Source organism: Centruroides vittatus, unplaced genomic scaffold (assembly GCF_030686945.1).
Source record: "Centruroides vittatus isolate TY-2023 unplaced genomic scaffold, ASM3068694v2 contig_3146, whole genome shotgun sequence".
Classification (NCBI taxonomy): Eukaryota; Metazoa; Arthropoda; class Arachnida; order Scorpiones; family Buthidae; genus Centruroides; species Centruroides vittatus.
Window position 1 is genome coordinate 343907 of NW_027122026.1, and position 20892 is coordinate 364798.

General features: G+C 31.6%; 1 protein-coding gene across 1 annotated transcript in view; it reads right to left on the reverse strand.

The window, feature by feature from the left end:
- Positions 1–598: 598 nt before the first annotated feature.
- Positions 599–20892, reverse strand: part of LOC136973339 (SERPINE1 mRNA-binding protein 1-like) — a 46396-nt gene continuing 26102 nt past the window's right edge. Inside the window, exons 2-7 of the mRNA XM_067268079.1 lie at positions 18048–18198; positions 13828–14001; positions 8865–8936; positions 4526–4615; positions 4158–4392; positions 599–1979 (exon numbers count right to left, since the gene is read on the reverse strand). Of these exons, the coding sequence (XP_067124180.1) occupies positions 1755–1979; positions 4158–4392; positions 4526–4615; positions 8865–8936; positions 13828–14001; positions 18048–18198 (947 nt within the window). The 3' untranslated portion in view covers positions 599–1754. The remainder of the gene's footprint in view (positions 1980–4157; positions 4393–4525; positions 4616–8864; positions 8937–13827; positions 14002–18047; positions 18199–20892) is intronic.

Sequence of the window (20892 nt, forward strand, 5' to 3'; positions counted from 1 at the left end):
ATTTTTATTTTTAACTGGAAAAATTAGAGTTTAATATCTGGAATGAACTATTCTCTTATACCTGACAAATTTTTATTTTTGAAGATAATACAATTTCAGTATTTACAAATTAAGATAACTTAAAAACATTTCTAATAAACTAAATGAGATCTGTAATAACAAAACTAATACACTTTAGAAAACAATCAATTTACCGAGTGGCATCCGAGGAATGAAATGTCTTCAAATCAATTAGTATTTGTTTACACAACAAACTGAAAATCAGAAAAATACTTGCCGCTTAGTGTCCCAAGTACCACAGGCATTAAATCTTTAGTCAATTTTTTTTTAGTATTTAAAAAAAATTGACTTTTTACGTATGTTAAAAAATAAAATTCTGTAATATTGACAACTCTACAAATTAGTGGTTAGTCTGACACAGCAAATTTATTATAGAAATATAAATTTTAGATGACAAAAATACTTTGTTTTCGAAATCAAGTTATAGTTTTAGGAGATGACAGCTAAACTGAAGTTTAATGCTTTCATTTTTATGTGAATAAAGCAAAATGACACAGAAAGGGGCAAAGTTATTTTTAAAAAAAAAGCATAGAAACAATTTAATTTGTGCATTATTTATTAGAAAGATGAGATACATTGGTTAAACAGAAGTTAATATTTTACTCATTTAGCTTGATTACATGATGCAACTGAGAAATATCTACCATCAAAATGCACCAGAATGCATTCGTATTAACTAGTATTCTCCTCAATATCAATGGCACTAAATTATTAGAACAATTTTTCATTCGAAAATGAAAAAGTATACAAGAAAATAAAAACACGCACACTGACTTTTGAATCCAAAGCAGTCACTTTTATAATTTAATCAGGCAAAACAAAAGCAATAAAGGAAAAAAAAAAAAAATGCATCTAGGCATGCAATTTAGTCCTTAAATAATATTCTTTTGACCAAATAGAAATTTAGACATTAAGACAGTAAGACAAAAAAGTTACAGCTTATAGGAAAGCGAAGATTTAGGCAAACTTCCCTGGGAAGAATTTTGAATCAGGTACTGAATGAAATTCTGTATTTTTTTGATAAAACCAAATTTGTCACATGGACACAGATTTCGTGCTAATTTTCCTTGACTCTTGTTACTGCTCATAATTACTAATAAAGTCATTACAAAAAACCACAATAGCACCATGACAATTTCATTTTTATTTTGACAAACTCAATAAATCAACAGATGCAGAATATAACTTCCAGTAAATTCGACCAGATTTGACTTGAAAGCACATCAGTGATGATTGAAGTAGTGACGGCGAGACAACCACTCACCTATGTTTGTCTGTAAGCTGTATGGGACATAGGACAACAAACCAACATTTAAGACAAATCAGTGGTAACAACTACCATTTATGACCCGATTCTATTTATGATCTTTTAAGCAACGGATGCACGATTTTCCGTTACTAACTAGTTAATGACTGACAATGTCTTCCTTGTTTACAGGATGACCAGCAACAAGTTATATTAGCATATTTTCAATGCTGAAAACATTGGGACAATAAGAGTTCAATACAAAAGGCTGATCTATTCAGCCTCTGTCACAATGAGCTGCAAATAATCTAAACATTGTTAGGCTTCTCCAATTTGTCCATCAAAACAATTTTTTTACGCGATTTCTATATAACAAGAAAAGTTTTGAGGACAGTTTTTGTAGAGTGCCAAACTTTAAAGATGTAGCCTGTGGATAGGACAGAGGTATTTAGGCTGTAATTAAAGAAGGAAAGTCATTCCAGTCATCCACACGAGGAGCGAGTTGTTCTGACTTAGGGCCCTTTGCACCTCCACGATTCATTCCTCCGCGACCTCTTCCTCCTAAACCACGACCGCCTCTTCCTCTTCCTCGACCACGGCGAGAGTCGCTGAAGTTTATCTGAATGTCAACCAAATGTCTTTGTCGGCCTCTTCTACCAAATTCTTCTTCTTCCTGTAAGATAACTTAATTTTATAACAATTCCTCATATCAATTTTCCAGTTTTACAAGAACTTAAACTTACAGTTCAATCAATGTAACAACAGCAGCTCAAAAAGTAAATTTACATAAATTAAGAAAGTAAATAAAATGTTTAAAAAAATGTTTAAGAAAAGCCAGGGCAAAGTTAAAAATTCTAACTTTGATTAGTGGTATATGACCTCAGAACAAGAATAATCAGTAAATCCTAATTTTAAGATAATTAACAAAAAATTTTACACAATTTCTCATTCCTTCTTTTTGGGCCTGTAATGTAACAACAAATTTGACTTAGATCTGTATTGCATTGGATAAAGTAGTTACTTTTAAGCACTCTCCACATACCAAAGCTATAACATCAAAAACCAGACCTGGATCATTCTTGCTCTGAGGTCACCCATATGTAACATACTAAATCCCACATTAATGTACAGATTCTTGTTCTTTTACCATCAGTTTTTATTTAGTAATTTAGTTGAAAATCAAATTCTTAAATTATGACTTCTAGAGACTGGCAGTCATGATTTTAAGTTCAAGACCAGAAGTCAAACCATGAAGAAGAAAAAGCTTTCAAGTTTCCTTGCTTGAATAAAAATGGAATAGTAGTAACTCCCCTTAAATATTCTTTCAAATCTAGGTTTACATATACAGTAAGTCCTCTACTTACAAACTTAATCCGTTCATAGTGGTCATTCGCAAGTCGAAAAGTTCGTAACTCGAAGACGATGTTTGGCACAAGAACTCAAATACAATGTTGTTTTTACAATTATGTAATGTTTAGGCTACTTGAATAATGTTGGATTAAGATTGTTAAAGGGAAGTATAAATTCAAATCAATCACATGTACAGTACACTATTTATTAATATTACTCATTTAAAACAACTACAAATGTACATATGTATGTACTGTAAATGTTTTAATGTAAAACTTCAAAAATAAACTTGACTATACATAAAAATAATCAACTGCACTTTAACCCGCCATCTGGCTTTGTTCGTAACTTCGAAAGCTCGTAAGTCGAATGTTCGTAAGTAGAGGACTGCTTGTATAAGATATGACACAGTACTGAATTCTGCTGATAAAATGATACAATCTGATAATTTTCTAATCAATCCAAATCCTCATTTCTACCCATATTCTACAAGTGTTGGTTAAAAAAAATGAAAGCCCAAAAGCTCAATAGTTTAAAAAATATTCATTTTGTCACTAAGTATTTAAATTCAAATATAAAGATATAAAAAGTTTACAAATTGATTTAAGGGATCTTTCATATCTGGGCCCTAGACAATTATAATTGTCAAGTCTGCTTAGGCCAGACTCTGGCTCTGTTAAGAAAAAATTCAAATCATACTTTGAATTTAATACATCGTAATATATTTATAATGGAGAAGAAAAATCACGATTGAAAATTCATTGCCAAATCACTAACCGGCTTAAAATATTGCCAAATCTGGCAACATTACACATCCATTGCTAAACAGTGCCCCACCAAGATGGCTCCCTTCAGAAGTGACAACAGCTCTAAGTCACATCACTGGTGTTGAATCATATGCAAAGAGGATATTCTGTCTACTGTTTTAAATCAAGGTACTGTACATTAATATTACTTCAGTATCATTAAAAGATTTTATCTGAAAGTACACTATAACAACTTTCTTGGAATACTATAAAAGCAAACAGCAATTAATACCACAGTTAATATGTTTATTAAATTTAAATATTAAAATATTTTTCTCTGATATTTATTACATATTAACACTATAATGTAACTTTCAATGATATTCTTTCAGTAAATTGTTTAGAACTTGTTCTTTATTAAAAAGAAAAGTAAATTTTATGATATTTAATTTTTAATTAGTCACTATTAGTGCTAAATTTAGTAACCAACCACAAATATTCTAAACCACTAGTTTTAGTACAAAAACAGTTACTTTTCTTGATATATATATATATGTTATAATGCAGCTATATAATGGATTGTATTATAAATATAGATAAAATGTAACTTATAAAATAAAAATTGATTCTTGTTATTCTGAACCACATGAAAGGATTAGCTATCAATGATTATTTTGCATCTACCCATAATTTTCAATTTAATAAATATACATTTCATGAAAAAGAATCTGTTGAATAAAGAATAATTTACTAACTTCAATATCATCATCGTCCTCCTCTTCATCATCATCATCTTCTTTGGCTTTCTTTTTCAAAACATATAATTTTTTCCATTGTGTAGTATCTTCTCCTTCTCCTGGTTTTCTTAAATTGAATTTTGGGACAGATCGCTTACTTTCTTGTTCTCTCTTCCATTCATCCAAAGTCATTTCCTTTGGTCCTTCTTCAATAGATTCTGGATTTTCTTCTATAGTAGTTGGTTCATTCTCTCTAAAAAAAAAAAATCATATTTAAAATTATTATGAATGATTATTTGCAATTTATATACATATAAACACATACGATTATAAAAAGATATAAAAATAGATGTAAATTACTACAACAACTATTCAAATTTAATTACTTGGTTTCATTGTTTTCAACTGGCAACGATTCATCTCCACTTCGTTCACCTAATTCTGGATTTTCATCACTTGGTGGATTCCACTGAACTCTGAGAATAAATTAAATTTCAGATTAAAATATAATTTTAATAAATCAGTTTTTACTTGAAAAGTTTGTTTATGAATTTAAATTAATTTATTCATACATCAACAGAATAGGTGTGTTACACACAGAATTTCAATATTTTATGTATTCATTTCCCTCAACCTTATACTATTTAATTAATCTAGTATCTAAAGCAGTGATCAATGTCAGATACCTGGTTTTTCACCGATACTTCAGGTCAACAGAGACCAATACTCATGAGGAATCAATTTAGAAAATGTGTACAAATATAAAAACTTTTAAATGAGAAAAATTTTAAAAATATGATTAACTTGTAGAAATGTTTACTAATATATTTTATTGTTTTTAATTGAATAATTTTTATAATTAATAATGCTAATTAAAGAAAAAATTTTACAAACTTTTCAATTAATTGAAAGAACAACACTAGAATTGAAGCCCTCAGGGACTTATAGTGCTAATGCTCAGAATCATGTTTCTGAGGTAATTGAGTTTGAATGTTTGAAAAAAATCCTAAAATGAAAAATCCCAAAACAATGAGATGACAGCAATGTTCCAAGAATAAAAATATTAACACACTTTTATTCATGAAATTTTACAATTTTTTCAAACATTCAAACTTAATTTTCTCAGAAATGAGATTCTGAGGGTTACAGGCCTATCCCAAAGAGCTTCAATTGTTAAATTATTAAAATTTATAATAAGACATTTTATTATATACATTAGGCTTAAAGACTGAAATCACTCATTGAATGAAAAAAAACGACCACGCATTGTGGCTAATTCAAAACTGCCACGAAGCGAAATTTGTGTCATGGCTTTCACAATATTTGACCACTATGTGTTGTAGTGATTAAGAAAAGCCGTAATGCATTCTTTGTGTTAGCTGATGCAACCACGATAGAGGATAATACGATGCACAGTGGTTTGTAACTTTAAAATATGGATTCTAGCCTTGAAAGATTTTTATTTACAATTTTTAATGCTGAACAACATTAAATTTCTAGGAAAACTTGTAAAACTAATTTTCATACTTAAAAACATTTCAAAGGAATAAAATGTATGGCAAAAAATACACATTTGTTTCTTTTGTTTTGCTAAAAAGTGCTAAAAGTCTAACTATATATACTTGTAGGTGCTTGATATACTATACACAATGAAATAAAAATCAGCTGCTAAAGTTAAAAACCATTGTGTGACGGATTTATTATGGTTAAAAGCCACCCCATGTTCTGGATGTTTCAATTAATAATAAGGCGATGATAAGAAAATAAAACTTTCTTTTTCATTATGATTTATTTATCTTCAATCATCTTATATAAGTAAGAAAAAAATTTATTCATCACATACAGATATGTAACTTTGTTACTTTACAACATTTAATCATTCAGGAAAATCTGTTGTGCTTGAGATGTCAATGTTTTCTAACAACTAATTTATTAAAAATAATTTCTTTGTCTGGAACTTTTATTAACAAATCAGTCATTTTTATGAAAATTGAGAATGTTGCAGAGTTATTTTCACCGATTGTTTTCGAACAGATTATCGACGAAAACAGAGGTATCACTGTACAGTGTACACCCATGTACCTAGCATCAATCTGCATTATTTCTTTAGCTTCTGTTGTCCTATCCTAAACCTTCCAGTTATAGGGAAAAGCAGAATGGTTTTAGGCTAAAACTTTTTCCAGAGATACTTGTGGCGTGATGAGTAATAAGACTACAGAACACAGGGTAGTTCTATATTTAGGGTAAATCTAGAGTAAGACTACCCAAAACATTACTCTGAGAAGCTCTAGAAAAGGGTAATTACCCTAGAAACGGCAGCACTGGTCAAGAATGAACACAATACAAACTCTGCAAGTGTTTGCAATGTGCCCGTCGACAAGTTACAACCTATCCTTCGTATCAGCTAACGTTCAGAATGCATTATGACTTTTCTTAACACAACAACGTGTCGTGGTCAAATATCATGAAAGTCATGACATGAGTTGCACTTTGTGGCCATTTTGAATTAGCCATGACACGTTATGGTCGTTTTTTCCATTCAATGAGCAATTTTGGTCTTATGAACTAACATATATAAGTACTTTATCCTGTTATTAATCCACAACCCTAAAATTATGTGAATTTGAAAAAAGGATAGTTATTATTTATTAATAAATTTTGTAATTTGTTACAAAAGTATAAATTTATCCCTTAATTTCCTGAATGTCATAAATTAACAAACTGGAAAAAGAACAATGATAATTCTATTAACTGGAAATTAACATTTTAATAATTTTGATTGTGCAATAGAAATGACACTATTTGAATTACTTGCACTTTTCTTTCATTTTTAAGTAGTTCACTAATACCTGCTCTCAAATTTTGTGTGTGTGTGTGTGTGTGTGTGTGTGTGTGTGTGTGTGTGTGTGTGTGTGTGTGTGTGTGTGTGTGTCCACACCGGTCAAAGGCACTTCAGTTGTTTATTTTAATTTTGCTCCAGTGTTTACTCTTTATACTTTAATAATAATAATAATATTTTTAACATTTTGAAATACAGTGAAAACTGCTTAGGTGACCACCTGCATTCGACGGGCAAAAATGCCTGGCATGGAATAGTTTATACATAGTCTTCGCATAAGTTACCTGTATTAAACGACCACAGGCATCGATTTTTGGGTAAGAACATCCAACAACTGTAACAAGTGATCACTTTCACGAAATGGGTCTAAACTATTGTTTGAACCCATATAAACAACATTTCCCCCTCCTAATATAATGTATTAGTCTAAACTCTTGTTCAAACCCACCTCGGGCACTTCTCCCACCCTTGAAATTAGGTGCAGGTGTTAATGAATTAGTCTAGCAACAAAAGGAAATTCATTTCAGTTTCTAAGAAATTGTCTGAAAACGAAATAAATGCAAAGTGTTGTTGTTAGATAGTGTTAAAGTTATCAGAGAAAGTGAAAATCATTTATCACAATGACAATTAGCAGAAAAGATTAACAGTGGAGAAACAAAATTTATTTTACTGCTTAGGCCTACAGTATTTTCCTTAGGGGTATAATATATTGTACACAATACAATTAATTGGCTGATCTCATCATTTGATAATTTATTTTATTTATTTATTTTTGTGATGCTCATATACAATACATAAGTGATAAATAGTTTCTGTATCAACCTACCTTATTTCCACGATATTTTTAGAAAAATAATATTAAAGTAATTTTTGTACGCAAAATATTTAAAAAGCAATAAACACATTAATGCAAAAATCAGTTTTACAGGCAACCTTCCTTTTTTGATTCCGCCATTGTCATTCGACAATTGCAGAAAGTAATGAAATCGTATTACAAGAAAAATAATAAAACCGTTTTATTATTAATTAATATTTTTTATTGTACTTAAAATACAGTATTTTATAAAGTTAAAATAAGATTAAACTAATGAAAACCAAAACCAAAGTGATGGAGAGATGACGCGCTTGTATATCGTGACTTAATACACGTAACTAAGGAGCAAACTAAAAGAACAAAGTTGAATTAAATAAGTCAGAAAAAAAGAAAGTGTGCATTATAATCAAGGAAATGTAAGTATTGTATTAATCTTTAAAATATTGGTATTAAATCTGTCTTATAAAATCACCACGACTCCTGTAAATCGAGTTATCCGATAAGAATAAAATACAATACCAATATAGCTCTATCATTGAAAAAATGCACTTAGTTTTGCTCACCTCAAGCTTCACTTAGTAGAAATGGCTAAAAAGTGTGCAAAATACGTACGGAAACACAGTATTAAAGCACCACTTGTATTGGATGACCACCTGTCTAAAAGACTACTTTCTGAAGGAACCGTGGGTGGTCGCCATAGACTGATTTTACTGTATTTTAGAATTTAAATGTGGCAATTAATATATTACATTATACCAAGAACTCAAAATATAACACGGAGATTGAACTAACTCTTTAAATGAAGCAATCACTGCTGAAACTTTTTAATTGGCAGGCCAAATTGTGCACAAGTCAAATATTTTGTATATACAAAAACACAGACCTATTTCTATCATTTGTAAGTGATGTATGAAATATGCTTGCAAGCTGGATGTGCCTTTTATGTATCACTATTTTAATACAATTAATTGGTATACTCAAACCTGAAGTGACATGTTTTTATCTATAACTAATTTTCACCCCCCCCCCACACACACACATATATATTATATAAATCAAGAAAAACACTTACTCCATTTCATCCTTTGCCACGCCCCAATTGTGTGCACCAGCACCATCTCTTTTGTCCACAAATTTCACACCACTAAAATAAATTAAATATCATCAATTTCTGAAACAAATTGAAAAATATAAATTTCTTATTAATAGTAAAATCTTTACAATTACTATCATGATATATACTACCTAATTCAGTTATTTTGTTGTTTGTCATGATAGTTTAACTCTTTGCTGCTAATAGATACATTTTCATGTATAGAGGATATTCCACAAATTTTTGTTCACGTGTACATATCTTTTTTATCAATTTGTTTTTGCCATAATCTTGGTAATAGTTTATACTATGATATATCAATAAAGATCTTTTAACAAATTGGAAGTTACATAAAATTGTTTAAAGATCATGCTAGTTGTTTGAAAAACAAAATTTAAGCTAGTTGTATACATCTGTTCCTTTCTGTAAAAAAATATTTACACACAGGAAATACACAGATGATGTATGCCTCATAGAAGGTAGATTATCAGCCATGGCAAAACCCAATTCTTGATCAAATATTTCAATAACATATTGGGACCTTGAATAAGTTCTCGCTGTTTTTTCGTAAAAATTAATGCTTTATTTAAAAAAAGTCATACAAAACATGTTACTGAAAGTATTGTCCATCACTAGCCACTACTTTCTCCCATCGTTCTGGCAGCATTTGAATTCCACGTCGGAAAAATGATACGTCTTTTGAGGCTATCCAAGAATCAACCCAATTTTTGGCATCTTCATAAGAATGGAAGTGCTGCTCAGCCAGGCCATGTGTCATCGATCGGAACAAGTGATAATCGGAAGGGGCAATGTCTGGTGAATACGGCGGGTGGGGTAGGACTTCCCATTTAAGTGTTTCCAAGTAGGTTTTCACCGGTTGTGCAACATGTGGCCGAGCATTGTCATGTTGCAAAATCACTTTATCATGTCTCTGCTCGTACAATGGCCGTTTTTCTTTTAATGCTTGGCTCAAACACATCAATTGTAGTCGATAGCGATCTCCTGTGATGGTTTCATTTGGTTTGAGCAGCTCATAATAAACTACACCTAGCTGATCCCACCAAATGCAGAGCAGAAGCTTTGAGCCATGGATATTCGGCTTTGCCGATGATGTTGATGCATGGCCAGGCTTACCCCATGATTTTCTACGCTTAGGATTATCGTAGTGAATCCACTTTTCATCCCCAGTCACGATACGATGCAGAAAACCTTTCCTTTTCTGCCGTTGAAGCAGCTGTTCACATGTGAAAAGACGCCGTTCGACGTCTCTCGGCTTCAACTCGTACGGCACCCAATGTCCTTGCTTTTGAATCATTCCTAATCCTTTCAAACATTTTGAAACTGTTGTATGATCAACTCCTAATGATTCTGCAAGTTCAGCTAGCGTCTGACATGAGTCTTCATGAAGTAATGCCTCCAATTCCTCGTCTTCAAACTTTTTCGGTGCGCCAGAACATTTTTTATCTTCAATGTCAAAATCATTATTTTTGAAGCGTCTAAACCAATCTCTGCATGTTGTTTCCGACAGAGCATGGTCACCGTAAGTCTCAACAAAAATTCTGTATGCTTCAGCTGCAGATTTTTTTTGAATAAAATAGTGCAATAAAATTCCCCGCAAATACTCTTTCTTTTGGCACAAAATGCGACATTTTTAACACCACGAGAAAAAAAGTTGTTAACACTTCGGCGAAATGACATATACTGATTTTCAAGGTCGCTTATTGTACTTCCTTACAGATGCGTCACCATCTAAAAATACACGCACACAGTTCTAGTAACGTCCCCTGCTGTAAAACAGCGAGAACTTATTCAAGGTCCCAATACATCTTATTCTAAGTATACTTTTCTTTCTCAGTTTAAATTATATTCCTTAAAAATGCTCATTATACAATTATATTTGCACTTTAAAAAAAAAATAGCTGCTATTAATACTAATAAGCTGAGTATAAAAGAGGGAAAATGCATCAAAACTATGTTTTTGAGAAATTAACATTTTGTGTTCTGTTGTATAGTTTTACCTGATTATTAGGTTTGTAATGCTTTAGTTAAATGAAATATCATAATAATTCAATGCAAATACAGTGGAACCCTGTCGTATAATGACCAGGAGAGGGGAAGTCCGGGATTGTGTTCATGCTCCAGTCTGTGCTTAGCACTCGTTCTGCTAACATCTTAGTGTCACTTGTGATCACACAATTTTCCAAACTTGTTTATACGTAATATATGTGAACACATTAACAATCAAAGCCAGTTACATAATAAACACGTCAAACGATATGCCAAATTCTTGGACTATGTAAAGGCCATAATTAAATATTAGAAATTACTTATTTAATTTAGTCTGATATCTCGTATTATATTTAATGATCAATTCCAAATTAAATTTTAGAAATTATAAATTATTAAATTTAATAATGTCTAAATTAAAAAATTCAAACTAGAGATCTTCCTATCTCTAATCAAATTAATCAGACAGCCAGATGGCTGAGTGGTCAAGGTGGCAGCCTACCGCTCTGGGGAACCCTGGATTAAATCCAGATAGATTGAAAAATTCCTGGGAATTTTTCAGGGGGTGGTCCATGTGGATATGTCAGGTCCCATCCCTCACCACCCAGCCACCCCACTGTGGGCCTGGCCAAACCCATAATGGGCATGCTAAAAAGAGGCCCTATTGCCCACAGGGTGGAAAGTTTAAAAAAAAATTAAAATTAATCAATTTATAATATTTAATTATAGCCTTTTCATAGCCCAAGAATTTGGCATATCGTTTTGGTGTGTTTATCAGACACATTATTTGTGATTTTTTTTCCTGCAAATCGAATTCGCACTTTAAGTTGGTTCATTTGAAACTAGAAGAAATGACGATTCACGGCATCAGTAGATAAATGTTTAGGCAGCTGCTGGGCGTTACGAGTCATGGGTGACTCTTAGTCTATTTTAATACAGAGCGGCATGAGTCACCTGTGCTTTGTACTATTAAATTAATATATTTTATTGCACATAATAAAATAATATCGATATATCGAGTAAAATAATGTTATCAAAACATATGCACTGCCCCCATGGAAAACCAAGTAATTATGTCTGCCACTCTAACTAGACATGTCCATATGAGTCACATATGCCTCATAATGCCGTGAACGTGTTAACAATGTACATTATATAATTTTCATTGAACAAACATTTTACATAAAATATTTGAGTATTTTTTCGGCATGGAATACATTATTGTATTTTACATTAATTTATATGGGAAAAATTGTTTTGCTTAACGGCAAATTATTAGTGATGTAACGAATATTCGGTTACTACCCGGTATTCGGCCTATTTTTCACTATTCGGCCGAATACTGAATATTTAAATCACTATTCGGCCGAATACCGAATATTTAATCACTATTCGGCCGAATACCGAATACCTAAAAACAGGAGTAAGAAATAACAAAAACACAGTAAATTAATCATTTTTGTTACTTTTATTAATGCTGAACATTAAACTATAATTATTAAAGTTAATAAGAAATAGCATCTAACTCTAGTATTATATTATTTCGTAATTAAATATTATTATAGCCTTTATCTAGCCTGATATCTTATGGCATTGATGGTGTGTAGGTTAGAATGTATCGGGCATTAATGTTATTGTTTAGTTAATTATGTTATATTCGTATTCGCGTATATTTTAATATTTATACGATATATTTGAATTGTTCCACAACTGGGGAGAAACTAGACCATATTATGTCACCACTAAAGTATATCCTTAGGGTACTATTCAGTCTACAAATACGTAGTAAAAACAAAATTTTAGTGTTTAATTAAAAAGTTAAAATGATCGATTGCAAATAAAATAACTTATAAGTTATAACTTACATCTAAATACCAACAACTGCTGAATCATAGCGGGCTATTTACGGCTATTACATAAATTATAAACCAATTTGGCACTAGAGATAGACGTTAGGTTCCATCGCATATTAACTTTTTAATAATTATAATTTAATTAATTAATTTAAATAATTTAGACCTAATGGAAGAAAAAATCGTAGTGACAGCGGGCCAATAGAGAGCACGGTGCGCGATCTTTGCCATAATGCGGTTTGCACGCAAATTTTCATACGTGCGTTAATCCAGCCGAATAGTTTGGCCGAATATTCGGTATTCGGCCACACTCCTAGCCGAATATTCGGTATTCGGCTGAGGCCAAATATACTATTCGTTACATCACTACAAATTATGCTTGTTAAGCGAGGTTCCAATGTAAATTATTCTAAATTTTATTTAATATTTCATAACCATGATACATTTTTTTTTACTTGAAAACATCTATTTCCATAATTATCAAAAATTTAAATGATAAAAGAAACAGTGTTTAAATAAGATTTGGATATATGTTTGGTTATTTAATGGATGGCTATTTCATTTATTTATTAGTACTGAACTGAACTCAAAAAAATTATTTAGATATATATTTTTTAGTTAAAAAATAATTAGAAGATTCAAAACATTTAAGAAAAAATTTAAAACTTGGCTGATGACATTGATGTTTTACAAAATACAGAAATATCACAAAATAAAAGGTTATCCTGTATGTGAAAATTTTGGATTATCACCAATGTATTGAAATGACAAAAAAAAAATTAAAACAGATGTATATATACATACGTGATATTTTTGTAATTTTAAAAATTTATGAAAAGATTAAATTTTGACCAAATATTTTCCTTGCAATCATATTTAGCTAACTTATGAACAAACAACAGTAGAAACTGAACACAATCTTAGAATATATATATTATAAATTTTAAAAAAGACTACAGACTTTACTAGGTATGTAATTTTATAAAAAAAAAACTTTTACTACTAAACTGTATTTAATAAGACTTCAGATTAATCTGTCAAAACATTACACAATACAGAATTAAATATAGAAAGAGAATTACCTTTTATCACTTCCACTTTGACGATCAAATTCTCTTTTACCACGATTATCATAATTGCCAAATCCACCACCACTGCTGCCACCACCACCTCCTCCGCCGCCTCCTCCTCTTCCACGACCTCTGCCTCGACCACCTCTTCCACGCCCCCGGCGAAATTCACTGTCACCACGATCCCTTTAAATAATCAAGTGTCATTTGTTATTACAATTCCACCAAAAGCTTATTATTAAAATTTTAAATTAAACAATGACCCTTTTCCAAGAAAGTATCCTTAAATTATTAAACATTTTTGAGAATACTTAGCCTTTCTCCAAAGAAACCCAAAATTGGAATTAAATATTTTAGTTTGTTTTTACAGTCCTTGCTTTATTTTGTCCTAAGATGATTCTCCATGCTCTAACTTTCATTTTGCAAAAGTAAGTTTTATTATGCAACTCTGGTGCTGGAAAATTCGGTTATTATTATTTAAATGCATTTTTAAAAAGCTATAATGGTTGTTTTTACATCTTTATAGCTTCCATTATCTTACCCTAGCCATGTTTCATTTCTCCTCCTCTTGTTTATTCAAAAACCAGTTCTCTCCCAGTTCAGTCAATGCTTACAAGGAGACGCCAGATGATCAGGTCTCCGATTCAAACAAAACTTGGTGAGCACGTAGTCACAAGTAAAATAATTTTGTTATACCAAAAAAGTCTGTAGGTTTGAATCTACATCGTGTAGCTCCACCACCTACCTTTTAGCTACTTGACAATTGTTACAAACAGAAGAGAAACTTCCAAAGACATAAGCTAACCACTCAATTTTCAGAGGCCAATTTCTTGAAAATGCTTGAGAAGTGGGTCCTATTATTTGGACAAGGAGCTCTGTGTTTAGGGCAGCATGCTCACCTAGTTTCATTTGAATCAGAGATCCAAATAACTGAAGAATAACAAGATGGCCAGACATCTATAAAAAAAATAAACTTTGTTCTGGTCTTTGTTATAATTTTGTTGTTTCATTCCACTTAAATTGCTTCTTTTCATAAAGAAAATTTAGCCAGAACAGTCATCATTTGCTCTCTTCCATTAGTTTTGTTACTTAATTCTCTGGGACAAGCTTCTTTTTATTCTGCTATATGTGTGACTAAACCTTCATGTTTTGATTACAATACTCTTGTGTAAACTCCAGCTTTCTGTAAATTCTCTCTTTTACCTATCATCTCTAAAAATTGAATAGTATTTTTTTCTTTTAGGAACTATTACTACTTGTATTAGAAGTCCCTACTTGACTAACACAGCACATTAAACTCCTCCCACAACTTTTCTCCAATAGCTTTCCTTTCAATATTTTAAATCAACTTAAACAAAATAATAACTACACAATTAAATTAAGGTTATACAAACGAGTCTTAATTGTGTATTAGTTATACAATTATAGTCCTGGATATTTTATAAAAATAATATCGGTTCTAATATTACAGATGATGGTTTTCTTGTATCCAAATCTAATAGTGATGTCTTGAATAAATGATGATGGTTCAACTTCTCTACATATCACCTCCACATGCTAACACTCACTTATTGTTTTGATAACAAGACTGCAGAATAGAAGTCTTTTGGATGGCATTGGACACATGCAGAAGACAAACAACAACACAGGAAAATCTGAATCATATAGCCTACAGTCTGGCTCTGTTTCCATGCTACCACTACATACTCATCTCTTTGAAAAAAGCTTTAGGAAGAGATTTGTCCAAAAAACCAAAGCATCTCTCTGAGTTCAGCATGACGAACTCTCTCGCTTGACAATTCATTATGTAGTGGTTCCAACACCAACCAAAAGATTTCTATTTTACATACATAACACTATTGACAAAACAATGGGAGAAGTGTCAGCATGCAACATACACAGTTCATTTCCATTACTAAAATTCCAGAGAAGTTGAAGAACCATCATAGTTTATCAGCTTTGTAATCTTTCTGTATAGTATAGTATACACCTGTTCATCTGAATAATGTTCCAAAGGCAATGTTTTATATTGAAACTTAAATATTGAAAACATTCATGTACAATTAGAGATTACAAATTTACTAACTTTATTACTGGTAAAACAGTAAATTTTCAAAATTTTACTGGTTTACTGATGAGTTAAGCTTACCAATAATTTTGGCTCCAAATACAAAAATTAGAACACATGGTTGTTTAGTTGCCAATTCACTGATAAGTGGGCAACTAAGCAACCATGTGTTCAAACAATCTTCAGTAATCTATAACCAACTGAATTCTGTTTTCCCTGTTTTTTAAAGAAAAGTTTTAAAAAGTAAAAATACTGAATTCATTGAACTTAACTATTAAACAGAAAATGAAAATTTTTTCAGAAGCCAGGATTTTTTATATTATAAATCATTATAATGATATAAGAATTTATACAGTGGGTGATCGGTTAACGAACATAATCCGTTCCAGGACTTTGTTCACTATCCGAATTGTTCGTTAACCGATTATCGATTTACCTTAGGGTTTTATGGGAATTTGATTAATTCGTTCTGGAGACCCCAAAAAGTAAAAAAATATAAACAAACATAGTAAGAAAGTATACATGTAATAATAAAAATACACACTGTATATTTCCACAGATAAGACGACCTTTAGATAAGATGAGGTATAAATTTTTGTAAAAGTTTTACAGTTTTAGCATATATCTGTCCTATAAGACAACCTCCAAACTATCAACGGCCTGTGAATTTAGTTTAGATCGGCAATCATCTTCTGGATAATAATACTGTACAGTGTATACGGAATTATGTCCTATTCCGTAATTTTTCGAATGAACAAATTTTATTTTCTGCCTTGCTATTGTTGCAAATGTTCGCACTGATTCGGGCAACGACCTCGACTATTCACAAAAATTTCATATGGGCTATTCTATTTCGTGAACATGCCCTACTCTCTACTAGTAAATAATTATGGTTTGTTCGTTTTTTTATAATGGTTTTAATTTACATAAATTTTAACCTAATTTTTTTGTATCTGTCCTATAAGACAACTCCGGATTTTCGGGGCCTTTTTTTTTATGATTCAACTATCATCTTATCCGTGGAAATATACAGTATATACACAGTCTTGCATTTTTATTAGTCATGTTTTTTTGTTTGTGGAAGTTAAAAAATCTGTCTAATGTCAATTGCTTTTCTCTCTTCTTCAGGATTTTCAGAAGTAATCAATAGCCTTGTAATTGTAGAGATCCCCAAGCCTATTAACCTCAACCTGATTTGTATGCCATTTTAAGACAGTTGATCTGACATCCCCCCACTTCTTCAAAAGATCTTTAATTAATAGCAGATATCGGCATTAATCCTCTTTTTCAGAAAAAAACATCTCATCGAATTTCTTGGTATTCTTCATTCAAGAATTCTTGGCGTTCTTCTGTTGTCAGATCCATTTAAGGTTCCATCATGAGCTCTTCAATGTTCTTTATGTCTCAGATGCAATTTTTGTTACTCCTTTAGCTGCTTAAGACTTCTTGATTATACTGTATCTTTCTTAGATAAGATTGAACTGCACCCTATTGTAGATTTGTTCAAGCCATAGCCCAGCAACATCAGACATCTTCTGCCCACTCTCTACCTTTCCTATTATACCCCCACCTTTCGAAAGTAAAAACCGATGCAAAACTTAATGAATGCCTGCTTGACAGTTTCGCGAATACTATAAAAGAATTGTTTCTGTCAGAAAAATAAAAAGCTGGAATTACAAGGGAGTATTTCAAAGTTTGAGGAATACTATCTGATCAGTATATATCAGATTGAGCATTGGTGTCGACGTCTCCCATGCTCCGAAAAGTTTCAAATTGTTACCCGAAGACAAGGGAAAATCAATCAGTATTTGCTATTTGTGTTGCTTCTTTTTGTTTGTTCAGTGAAGTGTTCGTTGTCCGATCATAAAAATCTTTTGCGAAAGTGTTCGTTATCTGATCACCCACTGTATTAAGTTCAAAAATTTTAATTAAAATCATTTTGACTGAATCAGAGATGATGATTTGATATTTTTTACAATTTACATATCACTGAGATGAATACTGAGATGAGTGTGTGTCTTGTATACATGTAAAGAGAAAATTAAAAATCTAAAATATAAACAAGTCAAAATTCATAAATATAAAAATTATCTGATCAAAGGAAAAATGTTAAATTTCAATCATTTAATTTAAAACACATTTATAGTTATTAAATTTTATTTACCGTATGTCAACTGAAGCAGGTGGTCTATCAAGCCTCTCTTCACGATTTCTACGATTCTTCCTCTCTTCTATTTCCTTTGGTTCCTCACGGGACCCTTGCTTCCCAGTTCTTTCAATAAATGGTTTTGAATTTCGAGGCTTAGGAAGAGCATCTAGATACAAAAAGAGTAACATTTTAATTAAATGTGAATATTTTAAATTTAATACTTATAAATACTTCATGAATTATTAAATCTATGGATGTTTTTCGATAATGTTTAAACTAATTAATTACTTTGATATGGCATGTATTAAATTTGTAAATTGTTTTATATATCAGGCACATAATTTAGAGTGTATCTTGTCCACTTGTGCTTAATTTTAAATATTCAATAGTCTCTTAAAGCTTTAAACTTGATAATGGTTTATAAACAAACATGTGGAATGAACATGATGTGAACTGGTAGCCAGCAGAACTATATTTTCAACAAAGCATTGAGAAGATATTGAAGTTATAAAGAGGAAGAGAGCAAGTTTTGAAATGAAGTAATATTCCAATACAATAAATAAAAAAAGACAACTTGAAATATGCAGTTTAAAAGTGTTTATTCAGAAAGCACAATAATTGATATTACTTAAGTTCTCCGAATTTCAGGCAATTCATGCAAACAGTCAATATTCTACATCTGTTTCTTCCACACCTACAAATTTGTATGACAAATAGTTTAGCCAGATATCACATGGAATGAAAAAAATTGAGGTTGTGTATGGAGGACAGAATCACAATCATTTAAGATATAAACCCGTCTTTGTGTTATTAGAGCAAGGATAAGATGTAAATGATTAAGATCTTGATGGTTATCACAATCCAAGTCAACAACCATTGATCCAGGCGATCATGTACTTGAAGTACTTGCATCAGAGTTGATGAGCTCTGCTTTCTTACGCTCTCCATACAATCTACGTTGTTTGGAATTAGTCATTTTGGGTTTTTATAATTCCTTTTGAATTTTTCTTTCCAATGATATACGTTTCTTACATTTCTGTTCATATTTCCTTTAAATAAAATTTTCACAGCATGAGCAATGAATATGTCATCAACATATCTGGTATAGACAGTTTTCTATACCAGATATGTTGATGACATATTCATCATATGGCATAATGATCGCAATACCCATCGCTTTCTTGATGCAATTAACAGCAACCCCTACGGACTCACATTGGAGTTGGACCAAGAGAGTGACTTTAGGGTTAACTTCTTGGACTTGACGATCACATGTAAGGATGGGGAGATACAGACGGATATCTTCAGGAAACCGGTATATCAACCTAGCATCATACCCAGAAACTCCGTGGATCCTGAACAGTTTAAGTTAGCGGCTTTACGAGCATGGATACAACGAGCTTACACACATTGCTCAAGTATTTGCGACACGTACAAGGAGTTGGAGTACGTAAGAAGCGTAGCAACACAGTTTGGTTATCAGAGAAGGGTAGTGAACCGTCTAATTACGGATATACAGAGACGTAAACATCAACAACACAGAACTGAACAGAAAAAAACAGTGGTCATGGACTATATTCCGTTTATTAAAAGTATTGTTAAGAAGGTATCCAAAGAAAGGAACTTACGCATAATATATAGGCGCAACCCGACAGTATACCGTCTGTTAAGGAATGATAAGAGGAAAGAGAAACCAAATGAGCTAACAGGAGTGTACTCAATTCCAATCAGGGATCAACGTTTTAAATCCGATCTAGTGTACGTTGGGGCCACCTTGCGTGGTTTACAGCAAAGAATAAAAGAGCATAAGCAATCAGTTAAGAGGACAGTTGACAGCACAGTCCTAGCAGCATTTGCTAAGCAACAGGAGATCACGGTACACTGGGATAGTGCTTCCATCATAAAAGCCACTAGATCTAAACAGGCCGTTAGACATTTGGAGAAATTAGAAATATATAGGGCACAATTAACATCCCATTGCATCAACCACAGGGACGCAGATGGGCTATCGTCTGCTTGGAAATCATTCATTGGATAACGTAAGATTGTGATATTATATATAGTTTGTCAAGAATCTGCATTTTTTTGTCAAGAATTTGCATTTTTTACCGTTTATCGGTACATCGTTTTTGCATAGTCTGCGCAATCACGAGAATTCTTTCCATTCTCGTGATTTTGTAAATTTGAATTTGGTTCGTTCTTTTTGTTTTTTTGTTCGAGTAACTGAAGAAGACTGATGAAATCAGTTGAAAACGTTTTTATATAGTTAAACTTTTGCTGGAATTTAAGAAAGGTGTTGTTTTCTCTTTAAAAAGTACAACTTTGCTTTAGTTTGAGTTAGGGCTAAAATTAATTTCTTTATGATTTGGCAAAAAGCTATACATGCACAAGACAATAGAAAATAAATGTGACAATCAGATATCAAAAAATAACCTCTTCTTTCCATTAAAATGTTTATTAATGGAACAAAGATTTTGAGCCTGATTTAGAGGCCTATCTCAGGTCTATTGTAAACTAAAGTGTTCTATTTTGGAATATTTGCACTAAAACATTTTGCTGGGAAGAAAAGGTTATTTTTTGACATTTGCAACTGGTTCCAGTTCTGTTTTCCATTGTCTTGTGCAAGTATGGTTTTCTACCCAAATCATACAGGAAATTAGTCTTAGCCCTAACTAAAGCAAAGTTGGACTTTTTATTGTAATGTAAGATCAACAAACAATTATTTAGTCTGACAGTCATAATGCTGGGCTGCAATTTTTAATTTATTTAATTTAAAATATATGCTTTCTGTTAAACGTGAAGATATTATGTATACTAATACATTGTTTGACTAAACTATGTTTAATTAAACAAACAAACA